Source organism: Ctenopharyngodon idella, chromosome 11 (assembly GCF_019924925.1).
Source record: "Ctenopharyngodon idella isolate HZGC_01 chromosome 11, HZGC01, whole genome shotgun sequence".
NCBI classification, from domain to species: Eukaryota; Metazoa; Chordata; class Actinopteri; order Cypriniformes; family Xenocyprididae; genus Ctenopharyngodon; species Ctenopharyngodon idella.
Genome location: NC_067230.1, coordinates 9,971,724 through 9,990,942, shown reverse-complemented (window position 1 = coordinate 9,990,942; position 19,219 = coordinate 9,971,724). Strand labels below are relative to the sequence as shown.

Here is a 19,219-nt window from a genome sequence, read left to right as displayed (position 1 = left end):
CCGCTGGCTCAGGTGTGTGTTTAGCGTCCAGTAGCTTGTGTTGTGTTATGTTGTAGAGGATAATGGGGTTGTTTGAATTGCATGACATGATTGATGAGGGCTGATGGCAGGTAATCAAAACCCACTTTGGCTGACTGTTTAATTTGGCACCAGTGGGGATCTCGTCTTTTAGCCCGCCACAGTTTTTAACAAGCCTCTGCTTAGACACAAACAATATTCATTTAGTTTTCGGCCTGAAAAATAAATTACGTAGGAAGATATAACTTAATTTCCTGCGTCACGCTACGCTTTTTCAAATTTAATCTCCAGCCTAGCAGACGATCTTCTTTCACTTGTTAAATGCAGCACAATAACTCAACCTTTGATGACTTCTCATTTTAATAAGTACCGGCTTGCTGTAGCGTATGACCATAGAAATATTAATTTACAAACAGATAAAAGACACTCATAAATAAATCTAGTGCCCCATCTGCTGCTGTATACTTTCAGCATAGGTATGATGTTTCAGCATTAGAATAAAGGATTGGGGTTAGGTTTATTATTAGGGTTAGAGTTCAGTTTCAAGTTTACCATTAGGATTAATGCTTGTGGTGGCACAATATTATTTATATAAGTCAAGTCAAGTTACCTTTATTTATATAGCACTTTATACAATAGAGATTGTTTCAAAGCAGCTTTACAGGGATAAACAGAAAAATAATAGCCCCTTTCACAGTCTTTACTGGTAAATTACCAGTAAATTACCAGTAAGAGATCATTCAAAAATACCAGTAAATTGGTTATGGCAATTTACCAGTAAGGAAAGTTGTAACATTACCAGTAAATTACCGGTAATGTGGTCTGTGTGAACGCAGAATGAAGATTACCGGTATGAGCACGTAAGAAGTCGGAATGTGCTGACATAAGAAGTCTGCTTTGGGCCAATCATAGTTCTAATGTAGATGAGGTGATTACTCCGCGCTGTTTACAGTAAGCTTTTTAATAGTTTTTATATTTAAATATGCGCTAGAAGGTCATCTTTGACTGTTGCGACAGGTCTCACAGCTTTTTCAACGTGTCGTGCTCGAGACCCTGCCTTCTTTTCCATTCATCAGCGTACTCAGACATCAAAAAATGTTGAAAAAAAAAATATCAAATTGAACAGATTGTGAAACTAAAGTGCTTCTCCTCATGCGGGCGAATGAAGACAACGGAGCAGCGCTGAAAGAGCAATTTTTTGTCAATTTGGGTACTTTTGTTGTAATAGCTTACTCACAGAACAAGGAGGCTTTATTTAAATGATTGAAAAAAAAAAGACAAGTAAACAGTAATAAAATAAGAACAAATAAACAAATTGCAAATGATGGCACAAATAAATACATTAAAATACTGAGACAAATGAAATAAACATGTTTTAAGTTTTTCAGATGGGTCTAACAGTAGTATTCAGGTAAGAAATAATACAGAAATGAAAGTAATCAAATGTAAAATAACACTGGATAGTTTTCTTTCAACTAATTATGTTCCAAACCTGACTGTCTTTACCTGAATACTCGGCAAGATGGGCATTTTGACATAATTTTTTTATGTATTTGACCGTTTAATCACAATAAGCCACAAAATAAGTTCTCACGAGCTGTCTGAGTGGCTTTATGAGAGCGGCATTTTAGTGCTACACTACAGAGATCAGTGGTGCGCGCGCTTAAATGGTGTGCGCGCGCTTATGGTGTGAGCGCGAAACCTGCGGGAATGCCTAAAAATTATAATATTAACACTATTCAACAGGAGTGAATGAGACGAGTGACGGTGTGTCCACTGGCGAGAAGCGAGCGGAGCAGAGCAAGCATTTTTAGTGCATTCCTACGGAAGTGCTCCGTGCCAGTGGACACGCACCGGAGGAGACGGGTGCGTGTCAGTTCGCCGTTAAAGAGAAGAAAGAGCGAGAACACACAGCTGGTATTGGTGTATTTATACTGCAGAAAAGGAGTATTGGAACTCTTTCAGATAGTTCAGTATCGATACATATCGAAATATCAATTTATTATTATTAACATTAGTTCAGTGTTCAGTAAACAAGATGTTCTACTTCATGTTAAGTTTCTGGAATGCTAGGTTAAAAAAATGCTACTGTAAAATGTTTGCCACTTTTGTAGCAGTATGCTGTTCATGGGGAAAAAATGACAAAAACAATCTATATTTTGAGAAATACTCCAGAACAGCTCTCAGTCATACAGGATGCAAAACTTCCAGTCTGTTGTAACTTACCCATGACCCATGGCTCCATTCGCAGGCTTAACGATAAATGTTTTCTGCTTGCGTTTTCGTTTCAACTCCTTTACATAATTCTGGAACTGTGTGCACTCAGCTGGGAAGATCCAGGTTTTGGGGATGAAGCTATATTCCTGAGGCTGACTTTTAATCATTCTAAGGAAAAGAATAGGGTATTGAAATTATCAAAAATGAAGAGTAAAGTTAATGTTCCATGGCTGGAGGACAGCTGTAATCAGTCATGTATCTGATATGGTATTGTGTTTTCAACTCACTTGGCCATGTTCCTTGCCAAGCAGTCTTTCCGACAGATCTCACCCATTCCCGGGAAATGGTTTATCCTCTGAGGAAAATAATCACACTGTTAGAGGGCACTCTGTTATTCACCTCTTAGAGGAAAAACACAACATTAGAGCCCAAGTCTTGAACTGAGACTATAATATTTTGACATTTATGTCCAATTACAGACTTAAAACAAAAGGTGGTTGTCAGACCTTTCTTAACCCCTATTTAGTTCCCCACATTGTTTTTAATTTAAAACTAAAAAAGACGATCAATTTTGACTCTAAGGGCCAAGGTAATTGGTTCTGCATCAGAGCCCATGTAGTTGTAGGTACTGACAGATGAATGAATTGCTTTGAATGCAAAGAGGAAGGGGGGGTGGGGAGAGTTTTTCTGTATTCTTTGAGCAAATGAGGCTGAACAGGGCCATTAATTTGACTCATATGACCTGTAGCTTGGCAGCTGAGCCAATCACAGGAAAGTGAGAAGAACAAACCTTTAGTATGTGTGAAAGCACAACATGCTTTCCCCAAAAAAGAAAATAACACAGAACACAACTGTATAAAAAGTCTTTCATGAAGCAAAGCATCAATTTCACTTTAATGGCAATTATTTGCCATTAAAGTGAAATAACTGAACATAAACATACAAACTTGATAAACACGCTCATTTTAGAAGAAAATTTCAGATGGCACTTAGAAGATTTTGCATCTGAAGTCTTCAAATTTTTACTTTAATATTTTACTCATTCTCATGTCATTCCCTATTACTTTCCTTCTTCAGAAAATAAAAGAAGAATTTTTGAAGAAGATTCATGCTGCTCTTCTCCAAGTAAATGCAACAGCATTGGTTTTGATATGTCCAAATGTGTAACTCCAGTGGTTTAATGAGGGTCAGTAAATTTTGAAAGTATTTTTATTTTTGGGTGAAGTATTCGTTTAATGTTGTTTTAATTAAGATGCCTCCTAAGATACCTTATTTTTGCACAATTTAGAGATGGTCCTCACTGCAGAACACGAGATCCAGGGGGCGAGGTTGGATCCAGATCCAACTCCTCCCACTTTACATATCCCTAAACCTACCCGTCTCTGCCCCCTGGATCTCGTGTTCTGCAGTGAGGGGCTACTGCAATTTTAAGACAGCATAGCGTATATCCTTCACAGAGATGGCAATGCAAGAATGCAATGCAAGATCAGTGAGAAAAGAAATAAAAAAATGGCAGACGATTTGAGAGAATGACTGATTGTTAAACTTAAACATGCTTAATTTCCGTAATGGATTTCAGTGCAATTAAAAACAGATTACCCAATATTTTTGTGTGATATGCATAAAAACACATTTAAAGTAGATACTACATTATTTATTATTATTATTTTTTTAAATGATTTCACCACCTTAAAAAAAGTGCACTCTATATAGTATGAATGTAGGTAGTATGAATGAATTTTGGACGTTTTATACCTGCCATGTTGTTACTGTCACGTGACCTACCAGCGTCATTTAGATAGTAAAGAGTTCATCTAATGTGCATTTCAGAATCTCGGCAGCAGTAGTAGGTCATCTTGGGACTTTTTGGGTACTGTTTTTCGAATACTACACATTCGTACAAACTACTCTTTTGGCGTACTGTTTTCGCATACTACATAGTATAGGGAAGTACTCCCTTTTCAAATGATAAAAAATGCTTCTTCTGCAGGCAGCATACAGAGGTAGTAAGCCAACAAGGCATGTCTGAATCCAATGATTGTGACGCATCATGTCTACTGAGATACCTTCATCTAATCGATTTCTGAAGGCAACATACATGTATCCTTCACAGCCTATGATATCCCACTATCCTGTGCGTTCGAACCTGTGAGGTTAAATATAACAGCACCTGAAAATTGTGGTTGGTGGTCAATTAGTTTTAGTGTTAACCATTTAAGTAAATATTCACTTTGTTATCACAAATAGTCTCTCTATTTTGTTGTAGATCATTGGACCGTTATGCTGCCTCAGAAGCCTGTCTGAAATCAGTTTCAGGAGGTACCCTCATGTGCAAGGGAAAAAGTTGAACAAGTGGCTAAGCTTTCGAAAGCAGCCACAGTCCGCTGGCCGCTCAATGAACTGACTTGCCCTAAAAGGACTTGGGTTTAAATCTTTTCCTGACAAATTTGCTGATCTCGAGTGACCTCAATTGATGCTTTACTACTGTATAGTACTTTAGGCATAAAGGTTATATACAGTAATGACTACTGTTGATTAAACTGCAAATGCCTTTGAAGGATGTTAGGAAAATGAGTATAAGCCATGGTAAAGGTCACATCTCTTAAATACAGGGAAAATAAGAGGAAACCTTAGCTACATCTTTGTTTTTAACATTTTTTTTTCCCTTCCATTCTTTGAACTGAAAGGAAAAATCACAGTACCTGGTAGTTCCTGAGCTCAGCAATTTTCTCATGTTGCACTGCAGAGTCGTTCCAGATGAGATTGGCCATCTCATCATCATCTCTAGCTTTATGAAAGATCATCTCCTCAATGACTACACGAACTGCAAATAAATCAAATTAGATCCCTTTGATATGCATTGACACTGACAATACTGTTTCCATGACTGAATGGGCACAAACAACTGACTTCATCAGTAGAATTCATCAACAGACATCATCTTGTACTTTACTTGAAATAAAAACTCATGCTTTAATAATTATTATGCTTAGCTTATGCTTTTGCATCAACTCAAGTGTTTTAAGAATGTTATGTCTGCATTTCATTATCTTTCCAAAAAACATGACATAGCTGTAGTAATTGGCAATATTATAATCATGATGTTGTTTTTCCATAAACATCAACATTACTGGATAAAATCAAATCGGCGTGGCTTAGACTGAAATCCGGTTAAACCAAAGCTAGAAATCTTGACATGATTGTTGAGTTATTATACGACTGTTAATTGAGAGAATTACTGTAAAGAATTATACATACTAACAGTAAGTTAAAATATACATGGTGTGGTCAAAATTTTAAAGTATTTAGACAAATATTCACTTCAGTAAACTTTTTCTCACATTAAAGGTAGGGTAGGTCATTTTAGAGGCAATAGTGAGCTAGCTTTGAAAGCATAAGATCCCACTGTCCCTTCAGAGCACTCTACAAAGGCACGTGTCCTCTAAAACACATGAATGCGTACAGCAAGGAGCAGGTTTCCATCTCTTCCAAATTACAGTAGTTATGGGGTGAACACAGCATAAGCTTGTTGTTTTGGTTCTGTAAAAGGTGTCTGCTGTTTCCGTTGCAGTGCTCGTGACTGATGTCTGTCTAACTTTGCATAGCATGAAATGTGCTGATGACGTGTGATGTCTGTGCTAGCAGGGTGCGTGGAGGTATGGAAATACATACACTGACAGGCAGATAGGGCATCGTATGCATGTCGGACCAAATGCAATGATTGGACAAACATTTTATGGTCCTACGCCTTCCACAGACTATATATACACTTACATATAAATACAATGAGACCACTTAAAGGTGCGGTAAGTAGATTTTGAAAAAAACATTTTGGAAGTTAGTCGGGCCGACACCAACAACAAATGTGTAACCAATCAGCATTAGGAGGCGTAGCCATAAAGGTCGAGGAGACAGAACGAGTAAGAGGGAGATTTTAAAACAATAAAATAAGCTCATGTACTTGTACTCGTACTCGTAAAAATATCCCCGATACCAAAGACCGATACCTCCACGTGACGTAACTGACAGAATTTTCCATGCACAGAGACACCGGCGGCAGCAGCAGAAACAATGTCAGCCTCAGGGGTGTGGAAATACTTCAAAATTAATGATGACAACCCACACATTGCGAACTGCATGCTTTGTTCTGCATTAAAATCAAGAGGAGGTACTAAACAAATGCTGTGAAGAACATCCTTAGCTTAATTCTTATGAACAGTCCTCCAGCAGCAGTTCGCCTATAGTGTTGCTTGCCCGGATTTAACAGTATTCACTGTACACTTTCGGTTGTATTAGAGTGACCAGACGAGCGCGATCCCAGTTCTCTCAGACAGTGCGCGATCAGTTCTCCTTGGTCAAATGCACACATAGTTGTCAAAATGTTCATCGTGTGGAGTATCTCACGTAAATACAGTCGGTTATGGCTTAAGTGGACGTAATCATGTGGGTGAAAACAGGATATGTGTCAGAGTATATTACATCCATGGATTCAGTCTTAAAGGGACAGTAGCCTAATTATATATATGTCTGTCATTAATGTTAATAAAACAACAAAAGATGTTAAATAAACATATATATATATATATATATGTATCGTTAAATAAAATTTCTCATATCATAGTCATATTGTCCACTCGTCCTGTATTCCACCATGAGAAATCTGGTCACCCTAGGTTGTTTACATTGGTTCACAGTGTTATGTTATAAACATTTGTTCTGTAATATTTGTTTAGCACTTTTTGAAAGGCAGGTTAAAAAAGACGTGATGTGTGGGGTTTTTTTTGTTTGTTTTTTATGACTTTGGTAATTATGCCCTCTGAAGGTTATGGGACATTGTGAAATTTGTGCTTTAAGTTTGTGACAAGCACATAAAAATTATTACTTTAATAATAAAGAAGCTGTCCTACATTCATTAGTCTCACTGTGTTGTGCTTGGAAAACTGCCACATCACCTGAAAACTGCCTTTTCAAAAAAAGAAATAAAGAAATTAATAAATGTATAGTACCAGAAAAAAAGTATCAGTACTCATACTCGGTCCTTAAAAAATGGTATCGGTGCATTCCTAGTTACAATGACAAGTGAAATAAGTACTTTGTTCCTTGTAAAGTGTAAACACTATGATAATTGCCTTAGAAATTAACATTTATTAACATTGATACTTTTGGCAGATACAATTACGTAAAAATGCATGGTTTCAATACTACCCAAATAGTAGTACTGAAGCACAATTACTAACATATTTTACAAATTCAAATTCCACAATTCCAGGCTAATGTAAAAAAAAAAAAAAAAAAAAAAAAAAGTTCATTAAATAGGTCTACTGTTCAGTATTATTATATTGCTGTTTATATTTGAAGCAATCCCTATATAAAAACCCTTCTTAGTAGGGTGTTCAATGGGTATCTAGACCTTGCTATTTTTTTGCATCTCGCATTTTTTAAATACAAAAACGCTTTGTGTGAACGTCTCCTTACATCAATAAGATTGACTTAATGAACAAATTGATGAAAGAACGTTTTTTCCTACCAATCTCATATTTTGTTCCTGCAACGTTGGCTGTGATGAAACCCTTCTTCTTCTTCTTGGTGTGGACCTTCCTCTTTACTCCATTCTGATTGGACAGTGCCGGTGGCATGTTCATGGGGGACGTTCCTTGATCGTCTGAGGAACAAAAAGAACATTTAGTCACTGACCATTTACTAAGGCTTTTATGTTGGCTTGAGATAGCCAACATACTGATATTCTATTTAAACTTATTTTTCTAAAATTTCTGACTGTAATTCCTCCTAGAGGTTTAAATCTACAACCACCAAACTCGGCACAGACTTTCAGGCTCGTGTTGCTACATCTTTTCTAACTGATCTATGTTCCCTGAAAATGTCGATTAAAACTCATAAAAATCCCATAGACTTACATTGACGGAATGTTCAAATATTCAAATCTCTCTATCGAGCAACTAGCATTATCTATCTGAAATATGCTTGCAATGTGATAATATGTACTAGCATCTAGATAGCAACACTCTAGCAACCATCCAGAGTAACCTAATCTGCTTTTCTGCCCCTATTATGCCTTTTCCAATATTGCCTTTCATGCAATGTGTAATGTAGCTGTCTGCGAATGTAAACGGTCTGCAAAGTTGTAAAGTCGAAAGTGCACAAAGTTATTGTCTCTCAAAAGAAAGAATCGACTCTGAACCTCCTCGAGTCGTCAGGAATTCCAGTCTCACTTCCGTGACCTGCATATGTAACGTGGTAAAACATTTGCATAATGCCAGCCTATGGTCTTCATTGGCTGCCTACGAACAACGTCTACTTTGAACCGCTTTGGTTTGTGTTGTGTATACATGTCGAGAAGACACTGTTTTCTGCTCTGCAAAAGCAAATTATCTTTGTAAACACCTCCAAAAAATGAGGATGTGAAGAGTCAATGGTTAAAATTACAACAGCGATACAACAGCAGTATAAAAGTACCTTTTGACAATTGCTTCTCAAATCTCTGTGCATTCTAAATAGGATTTACAAAATGCTTATCCATGAAAGTGTTAGTTCACCCAAAAATTACAATTCTGTCATTAATTACTCGCACTCATGCCGTTCCACATCCATAAGACCTTTGTTCATCTTCAGAACACAAATTAAGGCATTTTTAATTAAATGAAATCATACAGATCCAATGTAACTATCAAGGTCCAGAAAGGTAGGAAAGACACCATTAAAGTAATACATGTGACTCCAGTGGTTTAACCTCAATTTTATAAAGCGATGCGAATAATTTGTCTGCACAAAAAACATAATTTAATTTGTTGCGTGAACACCCTTTGCATAATATTATTTTGTAAATAAAGTGGTCTTTCCTACCTTTCTGGACCTTAAAAGTGGTAGTTGCGTTGGATCTCTATGGAGGGACAGAAACCTCTTGGATTTCATTAAAAATATATTCCTTTGTGTTCCAAAGATGAACATAGGTCTTAAGGATGTGGAACGACACGAGGGTGAGTAAATAATGACAGAATTTTCCTTTTTGGGTGAACTAACCTTCAAAGATGGGACAGTACCTACTTTATTTGGACCAACTTGCTCCTCAGAATCACAACCTGTAAGTATGATTAATTACTGATGTATATATTTTCTACCGGGTGTTCAAAATACATGTAAAATACAGTTATTGTCTAGGTCTCTGGCTAACCGGCTACTTATACAAATCAGCTGTGGCTGACTATTACTTAAAATTGTGTCCATTAATGCAGATTACCTGTTGTTCTTACTGTTTTGATTAAATAAACGATGGAGGAAAATTTGTTTTACAAACTTTAATGTTACATCAGTCATTCGCATTAGTGCTTGGCTAACGTATGCGCTGTTATTGATACAGCTAATGATGCAGTTCCCACATGTGCACCGTAATAAATTAGAAATATACACATCGGTTTGTTGATGGACATACACTTGTTAATGCTGATAGTGTAGAATTACAGTTACAACATCTCATATTGTACATCAAACCGAGTAGCTTATCACTGAGAAATGTCCTGCTCAAGTCGTCCTTGCGATGAAGGGTCGGGTTGAATAACTAGTTCTTCCAATGTTTCATCATTGGACTCTCGCTTGGATTGATATGGTAACATCGACGCCGTCTGTCTTTCAGCAGCATATCTCAAAGTGTGGGGCGTGACAAACGAGAGGAAATTTGGTCATTTTTGTGCCCATCTCTATTAACCTTTTGAGTGGTACGGTCCCACATATGGGATTTTTATTTCTGTGCCCCTGAGAGTACGATCCCACATATGGGGTTTAGAACGTTCAGTGACACGACATAACTGCCAGATTCAAACTGTGCTTTCACGCTTTGGCTGGCGCTGAGCCAGAGACGGACGAGATCATTTATTAAGGTTTTTAAATGACAAAACACACTCACCTACACATATTTGAGAATCGGAATATCAGATAGTTGATGACATGGTAAGCAAGTTTGTGAATATTTTGAATAAAAAAAAAGGAGAAACAAAATAAAAGTGTTACATCTGTCATACAGTGTTATTGTGGCTGCAGTGTGTGACGTGACAAGCATGACGCACAACAATAAGGGAAAATGTTCTAAAATAATGGTCGCGTAAAAAAAAAAAAAAACTCATCTAGAATAATATTTAATTTATAATTTATATATAATAAATTATAATGCAATGTGATAATATAATTGCACTTTTATTTTCTCTATTTGAAAGTTTTTAATGCTGTTATTTGATGTTATGTTTTTAAAATGTGATGTTAATAAAATAAATGTTAATATATTTTAACAGTTAACTCAAAGCCTAGTTTATTAACATTTTGTTGGGGCGATTGGGGACAGGTGGGGCTCGGAAACCTTCCTTACCTCCAAAGTGGGGAATGGCAGAAAAAGTCTGAGAATCACTGCTTTACAGTGTGTACAATTGCTGAGCTTTAGGAAGCCTCCGGAGCTGAACTTCAGTTAATGATAAAAGGCATTTTGTTTCCGACAGGTGCTGTAAACAGTAGACCAATCACAACAGACTGGGCCATCAGGCCAATCAGAGCAGAGTAGGCTCATGGAAAGGGGGGATTTAAAGAGACTGAATCATCGGACGAGTTATTTAAGAATCATTGAAAAATGTGGTGATGTGCAATGTATATTATTATAAAATGAAAGCATTTTTTGATGCATGTAAACCTGTATTAGGAGACCTCCAAAACAAAATTAGGAGCCGTTAAAATCTATTTGTCGCTGTTGTTGATATATTGTACATTTTAGTATCAAGAAATACCCTTCAGCACCTACTAGAGTGCCTACTTCCAAGTCATAGGTAATAGAGGGTCTGCATGGATGCTCTCTGGTATTCTGGGTGAACTTTTGGGGTCACTGTTGTAATTGTATCAAACTTACCTCCATCATTGGGGGGTGAGGGCATATCTCAAACAGCTGACCTCTCGCTGCCTCAGAGACTTTTGAGGCGCAGTTTGGCACCAGTCTACTTCCTCTTCGCTGTCTTTGTGACAACAGTTTCAGGAGGCGGCAATATCATCTGTCCACTTAGATCATGAGGCAGGGGACGGCTGAAGGTCGGTTGCAGACCATATATCTTTAAGGAAAGAGGTCGGGGCTTTTTTCACAGAACCACAGATGGGCAGATAGACAAGGTGTCTGAGGAAGAGAGAGAAAGAGGAAGATTGTTAATGTCAGACAAAGAAGAAAATTGAGGGAACTGCACAGTCTGGCCAAACGTTTGCTATGTCACTCAAACCCATCAGCGCCGCTGACAGCAGGTTTCACCTCACTGATCAGCTCTTGTTGCCTGACGGGGGCTTCAGCAGATGAGGGTCTGTCTGCTGCTTGTCAAGCAAAAGCAACATTAGTGCCACTGCATCATCAGCCTGAGAGATTTTCCATGTTTAACATTCTAATGTTCGCTTTACATGTCTGTAATCTGTCACGCAGCAAAGCACACGTCTAACAGCACAACACGCTCTTCAAAAACTAATACTAACATCAAACTTAACAGCAAAGCAATTTTTTCTTTTGACACAAGGATGACAAATGATGACTAAATCTGGGTGATACATTAATTATTTATCATATATTTATGACTTTGCTAGTAACAAAGTTAGAGATAAAGATTCACGTCCATGAATCAGTTCAAACTGTCAGATTCACTACATCCGAATCGAATACTTCCCTACTATACAGTATGCGAAAAACAGTACACAAAAAGAGTATGTCCGAATACATAGTATTCGAAAAACAGTAGGTGAAAAGTACACGGATGACTTACTACTTCCGCTGAGATTCTAAAGTGTGCATTCGATGGACACTATCCATCTAATGTAGAGACAGATTACTATCCCACGAGGCCACAGAGGATTTGTGATGGCAGTGAAGTGATGCAACTGACGCTGGTAGGTCACGTGACAGTAACAAAACATGGCAGATGTAGTGCGTCTGAAGTTCACTCATACTACACATATTCATACTATATAGAACGTACCTTTTTAATAGAGTGAAGTAAATTCAAATGTAGTGCCTACTCAGACAGTACGTGATTTCAGATGCAGTGACTGTTTCAGATTTATGGGGGAAAATAAGAGTGGATGGATTTTTACCGCAATAGGGTGGTTGTGTACACACACTGTGGACACATAATTTTGTTCAAAAACAATATAAAAGTGTATTTTGTGTTATAGGTCCCCATTGGTTGAAATGGCAGCTCAGAGGAAATGCATAAATATTTTTCAGCCTTTTGACAGTATTCAACATATACTATATTGCCAAAAGTTTTGGGACGTCTGCCTTTACATGCACATGAACTTTAATGACATCCCATTCTTGATCCATAGGGTTTAATATGGAGTTGGCCCACCCTTTGCAGCTATAACAGCTTCAACTCTTCTGGGAAGGCTTTACACAAGGTCAATGTGTGTTTATGGGAATTCACCATTCATTTAGAAGCGCATTTGTGAGGTCAGGCACTGATGATGGACGAGAAGGCCTGGCTCGCAGTCCCCACTCTAATTCATCCCAAAGGTGTTGTTCTATCGGGTTGAGGTCGGGACTCTGTGCAGGCCAGTCAAGTTCCTCCACACCAAACTCGCTCATCCATGTCTTTATGGACCTTGCTTTGCGCACTGGTGCGCAGTCATGTTGAAACAGGAAAGGGCCATCCCCAAACTGTTCCCACAAATTTGGGAGCATGAAATTGTCCAAAATGCCTTGGTATGCTGAAGAGTTCCTTTCACTGGAACTAAGGGGCCAAGCCCAACCCCTGAAAAACTCCACACCATAACCCCCCCTCCACCAAACTTTACACTTGGCACAATGCAGTCAGGCCAGTACCGTTCTCCTGGCAACTGCCAAACCCAGACTCGTCCATCGGATTGCCAGATAGAGAAGTGCGATTTGTCACTCCAGAGAACATGTCTCCACTGCTCTAGTGTCCAGTGGCGGCGTGCTTTACACCACTGCATCCTATGTGGTGTAAGGCTTGGATGCAGCTGCTCAGCCATAGAAACCCATTCCATGAAGCTCTCTACGCACTGTTCTTTAGCTAATCTGAAGGCCACATGAAGTTTGGAGGTCTGTAACTCTGCAGAAAGTTAGCAACTGTGCGCACTGTGCGCCTCAGCATGCGCTGACCTCGCTCTGTGATTTTACGTGGCCTACCACTTCGTGGCTGATTTGCTGTTGTTCCCAATTGCTTCCACTTTGTTATAATACCACTAACAGCTGACCGTGGAATATTTAGTAGTGAGGAAATTTCACGAATGGACTTATTGCACAGGTGGCAACCTATCACGGTACCACGCTTGAATTCACTGAGCTCCTGAGAGTGACCCATTCTTTCACAAATGTTTGTAGAAGCAGTCTGCATGCCTAGGAGCTTGACTTTGTACACCTGTGGCCATAGAAGTGATTGGAACACCTGAATTCAATGATGAATACTTTTGGCAATATTGTGTATATCTCATACGTTAAAGATTGTGGAAATGCCGAAAAAAAATACTGTTATACAAAATTACATCCCCCAGCCTAAAAAAGCAATGATGGTGACCTGCTACAAATCTCCCTCATACCTTATGACAATAATTTGACATTCATTCAAATGTACCACCTTGCAAGTAACTCCTTCACAGTTCAGCATATCTTAAAATATCAAAATAAATTTAGTTTTTTTTTTTTCTTTTCTTTTCTTTTTTTTACAGAATTGTTATTTATATATATGATGAGAGAGAATAGTTTACAGATTAAAATTATTTAAAGATGACAATATGTAAACATCCTTAAAATGTCTACGTTTTGTTCTTAAGAAGGTGTGCTTTGAACTGATTAAACTAAATGCAATGTAAGTCACTTTGTATAAAAGCATCTATCTACCAAATGCATAAATGTAAATGAAATTTGTGCACAATGCTTGAAATTGTTTATATTCTGTTTGTGGGAAAGAAAATTGTTTTAATTGTATTCATTTATCTTTCTTTGTCAATAAAAAAGTTTTTTTTATTATTTTCTTTTTTATTATTATTTTTTTTGGGTTTTTTTGTCTTTTTCAATTAAATGTTTCTGACTTTTATGCCTCAGCCATGACTGTTACTTTATGGCAACCCAAGTGGCAAAATATAACACAACACTGACTTCTGGTGGTAAATTTGTAAAGTGCAGTGGCACATACTGATTTCACTCAAATAAAAAACAGATCAGTTCAAGAATAAAAAAAAGGAACAAAACAACAAAATTGTTGATTTACAGATTCAAATTATAAATAAAGATTTCAAGGAAATGCCCGAAACCATTTGGTCACACTCTCGCCATGTTTATATTAGGTACTGTATTTCAATGTGTGTCAAATGATTTTGATTTTCTGACTCCAAAGATCACATACCAAATATATTTGGGTCATTCCATGTCAACTCAACCAGAGGTCCCTGGCTGTAGAGATCTGTCCACAGAATCTGTAGAAAGACAAACATAATGAAAGCCAAAATATTAAATGTCCCAGATGTATATTTACTGAGTAATCCACTGTTTTGTAGAGTGGAGTCAAAATGACAATTTTCACCTGAGATTTAGAGCAAAATTAGAGGGTTGCAAAAATGACTTTAGAAAATTGGCAGCATCATTATTTTATTTTTACACAGATTGGTAGGTCTATTAGTAAAATCTGTTGACTTAAGCAATCTTTGTTTCATTATGTGCTAACGGTGGCAACATACCTGTCTGAGTGCCATAAATATTTATTTTCTAAAGTTGTCATGCCTGTAACTCTAAAAGTATTTAAGATATCCTTCTAGATTCTCATTCTTAATAAACTTTTCTTTTGGAATCTTCATTTTTAAGGCCCTATATAGTTCAGTCCCATAGATATTGGGACCCCAATATAACTCCAAATTGTTGAATTTTACCCATTTTCAATGGCTAAGAAACAAATGTAGGTAACTTTTTAACCAGCTGATAGTTGTGTTTAAAGAAGAATGCTCGAAGAACAAATAATACTGAAACTAGAAATGTATCTTGTTTCCCTCTATGAAACCTCTCTGAGTGCCAAAAACATTTTTCTGAAGTTTACATGTCTTTAATTCAAGAAGTGTTAAAGATATCTTAATGTCATTTTAGATTCTTGTTCTTATGAAACTTTTCTTTCGGAATCCTTATTTTTAAGCCCTATTTGGTTCAATCCCATAGATATAGGGATGTCAATGCAGTCACGTGTAGTTACGATACTGCATATTTAAACTCATGGTAGCTTCAGAAGCTGTTAAAATGAACAAAATCCCATCTTCCAAATATATATTCAAATATAGATTCTTATAAACACACAGCAAGTTAATGTGCCTCAACTTAACCATTTTCAGAGGATTTTTGGTACTCAGAGAGTTATGTTTTATGCAGTTCTTTTGATAGAGGTAGGTAAACAAGATACATTATTTCTAGTTTAAACATTATTTATTCTTCACACATTCCTCTTTAAATACAATAAGTATCAGCTGTGTGCAAAGTAAATCGCATTTATATCACTGAAAAGGGTGAAATTCAACAATTTAAACATGGAACTGCTTTGAGATCCCATATCTATGGGACTGAACTATATAGGGCCTTAAAAATGAAGATTTCAAAAGGAAAGTTAATCAAGAATGAGAATCTAGACGGATATTAAGATATATTGAATACTTTTAGAGTTACAGGCATGGCAACTTTAGAAAAATAATATTTATGGCACTCAGACAGGTATGTTCTATGCAACTGAGCTGATGGGAAAAAAAATGAGATACATTTCTAGTTTCAGCATTATTGGTTCTTTAGATATTCCACTTCAAAATAAAAAAAAGTATCAGCTGTACACAAATTGACCCACGTTTGGTTTTTGACCACTGAAAATGTGTACAATTTACTCATGGAGCCACATTAACATGTCCATATCTCTGGGATTGAACCATCAAGGACCTTTAAAATGAAGATACCAAAAGAAAAGTTTCTTAAGAACCAGAATCTAAGAGGATATTAAGATACCTTTAATACTCCTTGAGTTACAGGCATGCAAACTTAAGGCAAAAAACACAAGAAGTGCCATTTTTGAACTGTCACTGTTGGCATATAATGCAACAAAGATTGCTAAAGTCAACAGATTTTACTAATAGACTTACCAATCCCTGTATAAAAATAAAATAATGATGCTGCCATCTTTCTAAAGTCATTTTTACACCCCTGTAAATTGGCTTTAAATTGTAATTTTGACCCCACTCTACAAAATAGTGGATTACTCAGTAAATATTCATCTGTGACATTTAATATTTTGGCTCTGGTCACTTTTTATGTTTGTCTTTGTACAGAAAAATATATTAACAAAATCAAAAATTTTAGCCAGGGGAAGTTTCCGAAATTTGGTTGATTTGACACGGAATGACCCATTTTCAAATCTTAATCTTGTCTGGTTTTGCTCGGGAATCTGTAAAATTCATGATCTGACATGTTGATGACAGGCAAAGCAGATATATTCCGTGAAATCCTGTGCAAGTTTTCAGATTGGAAATGATTTGATACTATAGTATGAAGTTCCCAAAAACAAGAAAATAAGTTATGGAGTTATGGAAATATTTCACTCAGCATCTTCATGAATATCAATGACTAAATCTAATATATCAGATGCAGTGTTTCTCTTGCTCATAAGTAGCATTGGAGTATCTGAATAATTCCAATGTAAAATTTCACTGATCTTCTTTTACAGTGAAACATTTAGTTATATCCTGCTGTGTTTACTATGTTTTTAACTTGGTTATATAAATTATTTAATTATAAATTAAATACTAAATTATAAATTATATAATTGGACCATTATATATGTAGATTAAAGATATTAGCCTCTTAAGTAGCTTCAGTGTATACTTTTTGTAAATATCTTTTGTTTTTCTTTTCAAAAGCCACCATTTCAAAACTTGACTGCAGTTGTAGCTATAACTACTTCAAATTACGAGTAGCTTGCAGCTTGCAAAACTACTGTTTCAAAGTAGTTTCCCCAACACTACTCAGGGGTGCGTTTCCCGTACAACAACGTGCTGCTAAACTACCATAGTACGATGCATCATTGAAGAAATCAACTAGCTAGTCACGACTGTTTCCCGAAACCATATTGTCGCAAATTTGTCGTTCAACCATGTTGGTTGATTGATGTCACACAGGTGGTGGAGTACTTATTAATCCGTTATGAGATATTTTCTTTTCCAGATTTTTTGCTATACATTATGGACATGGCATCCGAGGAGTAATTCTCATTTTTTCTCTGTTATCTTGCTTTTTTTTTTTTTTTTTCCATATTCAATCATAGTCTCATTCTTATGTACTGGAGCACATATGCACTCTTAAAAAAACAGTGCCTTGTCTTATGACAAACTAAAAGACAATTAAAATTTAAGATATAGATTTTAATGAATGTCAGCTTGCTTATTTTGCTCAACATAAGGATTTATTAGGTCCACATGTCACAAGAAACTATGCTTGTAACCACAGCTCGAGAGCTGTCGTTCCAACCACACAAGTTTGTGAAGCTGTTTGAAAATGTTCCTTGGAACTATGGTTTTAGGAATCACTAATTCAGTGTTGAACAATGCTAATTAGGGCTGCAGAAAAAAAAAATGATTCACCTGACTGTTGCATTTTTTTTTTTTTTTTTTTGCAATTTTAAAATGGATTTTTTTTTTTTTTTATTCCAGAATCGATATGAATTTATATTAAATTGCTTTATAACCTCTAAGAAAACCCTGTCACCATTATGTCATTGCAATTAGCTCAATGCATAACACTGCAATAAAAAATATTTGCATAAAAAGCATCTGCTTTATCAATACAATTTCCATATTATGAAGTAATAATGCAATTAGAACAGTTGCTAAAAGAGACATTCAGGCAATTTATGAAGGTACAGTCAATCTGTTACAGCACAAGACAGCAACACAATGACAGGCAGGCGTGTATATGATGAATGAGTGCTTGAGTAATCACCTGCTATCATGCATCACCCTGACAGCTCCACCACCCACAATCCACTCACACTTTATTTCCTCTGAGACGTCGCATCACTTCCTGCTAACACCTCTCTCAGCTGTAGAGGGTGTCAGAAAGCACACACTGTGTATTTTTCTCTCACATTTGTTTTGCTCACACTTATTGGTTAGGTTTAGGGTAGGGTTTAATGTACATTTAATTTCTTAACTGTTGCAATAAAATGATGGTGCACGTTCAACTGTTTTGAAGAAAATTTTACTCATTTTTATGAGAGAGGTAACCTGCAGAAGGATTAAAGAAGTATATGTGGACTCTCCCAAAAATATGGTCATGGGCCTAGACAAAGAGTTGAAAAAACGTTTGCATTGATTGACGCAGCTCGTTTGTGTCTCTGTACAGACCTCAGAAGCATCCCAGCATCGGAAACAAGTGGATGGTTTATTTTAATGGCGACCCAGATCATGTCGATGGATTATATGTTTGTTCGGAGCATTTTGTTTTGTAAACGAGGCACAGTGCAACTTTCATTGAAAGATGAAGCAGCCAACTGTGTTGGATATGACAGCAGTTGCATCATAAACCGTAAGTAAACAATTTCATAATGCTTTGCCTGTAAATGACACTATGGATAATGTTTTCATACAGTTTATACAGACAGATATCAGCCACAGAGCACCGCAAATAAACAGCAGCTACATTCTAACCGGAGATGTTCAGTCAGACTCAGAATTATGAATATCCATGTCAACAGTATCAACGCCGAAATTAATCTGCAGCAGTCAGGTAAAAGCTCTCTAAGTTGTTTACATTCATTATTATTGTAATGTTATGTGCTTTGAGACATGAGGTACTTTAACGGCGTCTCTCGTGACACTTTGTCGAGAGCAGCTGTGTGTGTGTGTGTGTGCGTTCATGTGTTTTGGAGGAAGCGTGGCTTTGGACAGCGATTTGCAGGGAGGTTGGGATTGTATGCTTTTAATG

The 19,219-nt window shown here is 36.8% G+C and overlaps 1 protein-coding gene across 4 annotated transcripts in view; it reads right to left on the bottom strand.

Annotated features, from left to right (window-relative positions):
• ttll7 (tubulin tyrosine ligase-like family, member 7) overlaps nucleotides 1-19,219 on the bottom strand; it is a 115,361-nt gene that overhangs the window by 74,822 nt on the left and 21,320 nt on the right. For 2 of the 4 annotated variants that reach the window (XM_051912396.1, XM_051912400.1), the window contains exons 2-6: nucleotides 11,138-11,395; nucleotides 7,763-7,897; nucleotides 4,938-5,059; nucleotides 2,523-2,590; nucleotides 2,245-2,403 (exon numbers count right to left, since the gene is read on the bottom strand). In XM_051912396.1, the coding sequence (XP_051768356.1) occupies nucleotides 2,245-2,403; nucleotides 2,523-2,590; nucleotides 4,938-5,059; nucleotides 7,763-7,897; nucleotides 11,138-11,162 (509 nt within the window). In that variant the 5' untranslated portion in view covers nucleotides 11,163-11,395. Of the gene's footprint in view, nucleotides 1-2,244; nucleotides 2,404-2,522; nucleotides 2,591-4,937; nucleotides 5,060-7,762; nucleotides 7,898-11,137; nucleotides 11,396-12,023; nucleotides 12,142-14,624; nucleotides 14,695-19,219 lie in introns of those variants that run through there. The other 2 variants (XM_051912397.1, XM_051912398.1) reach the window with 2 other exon arrangements.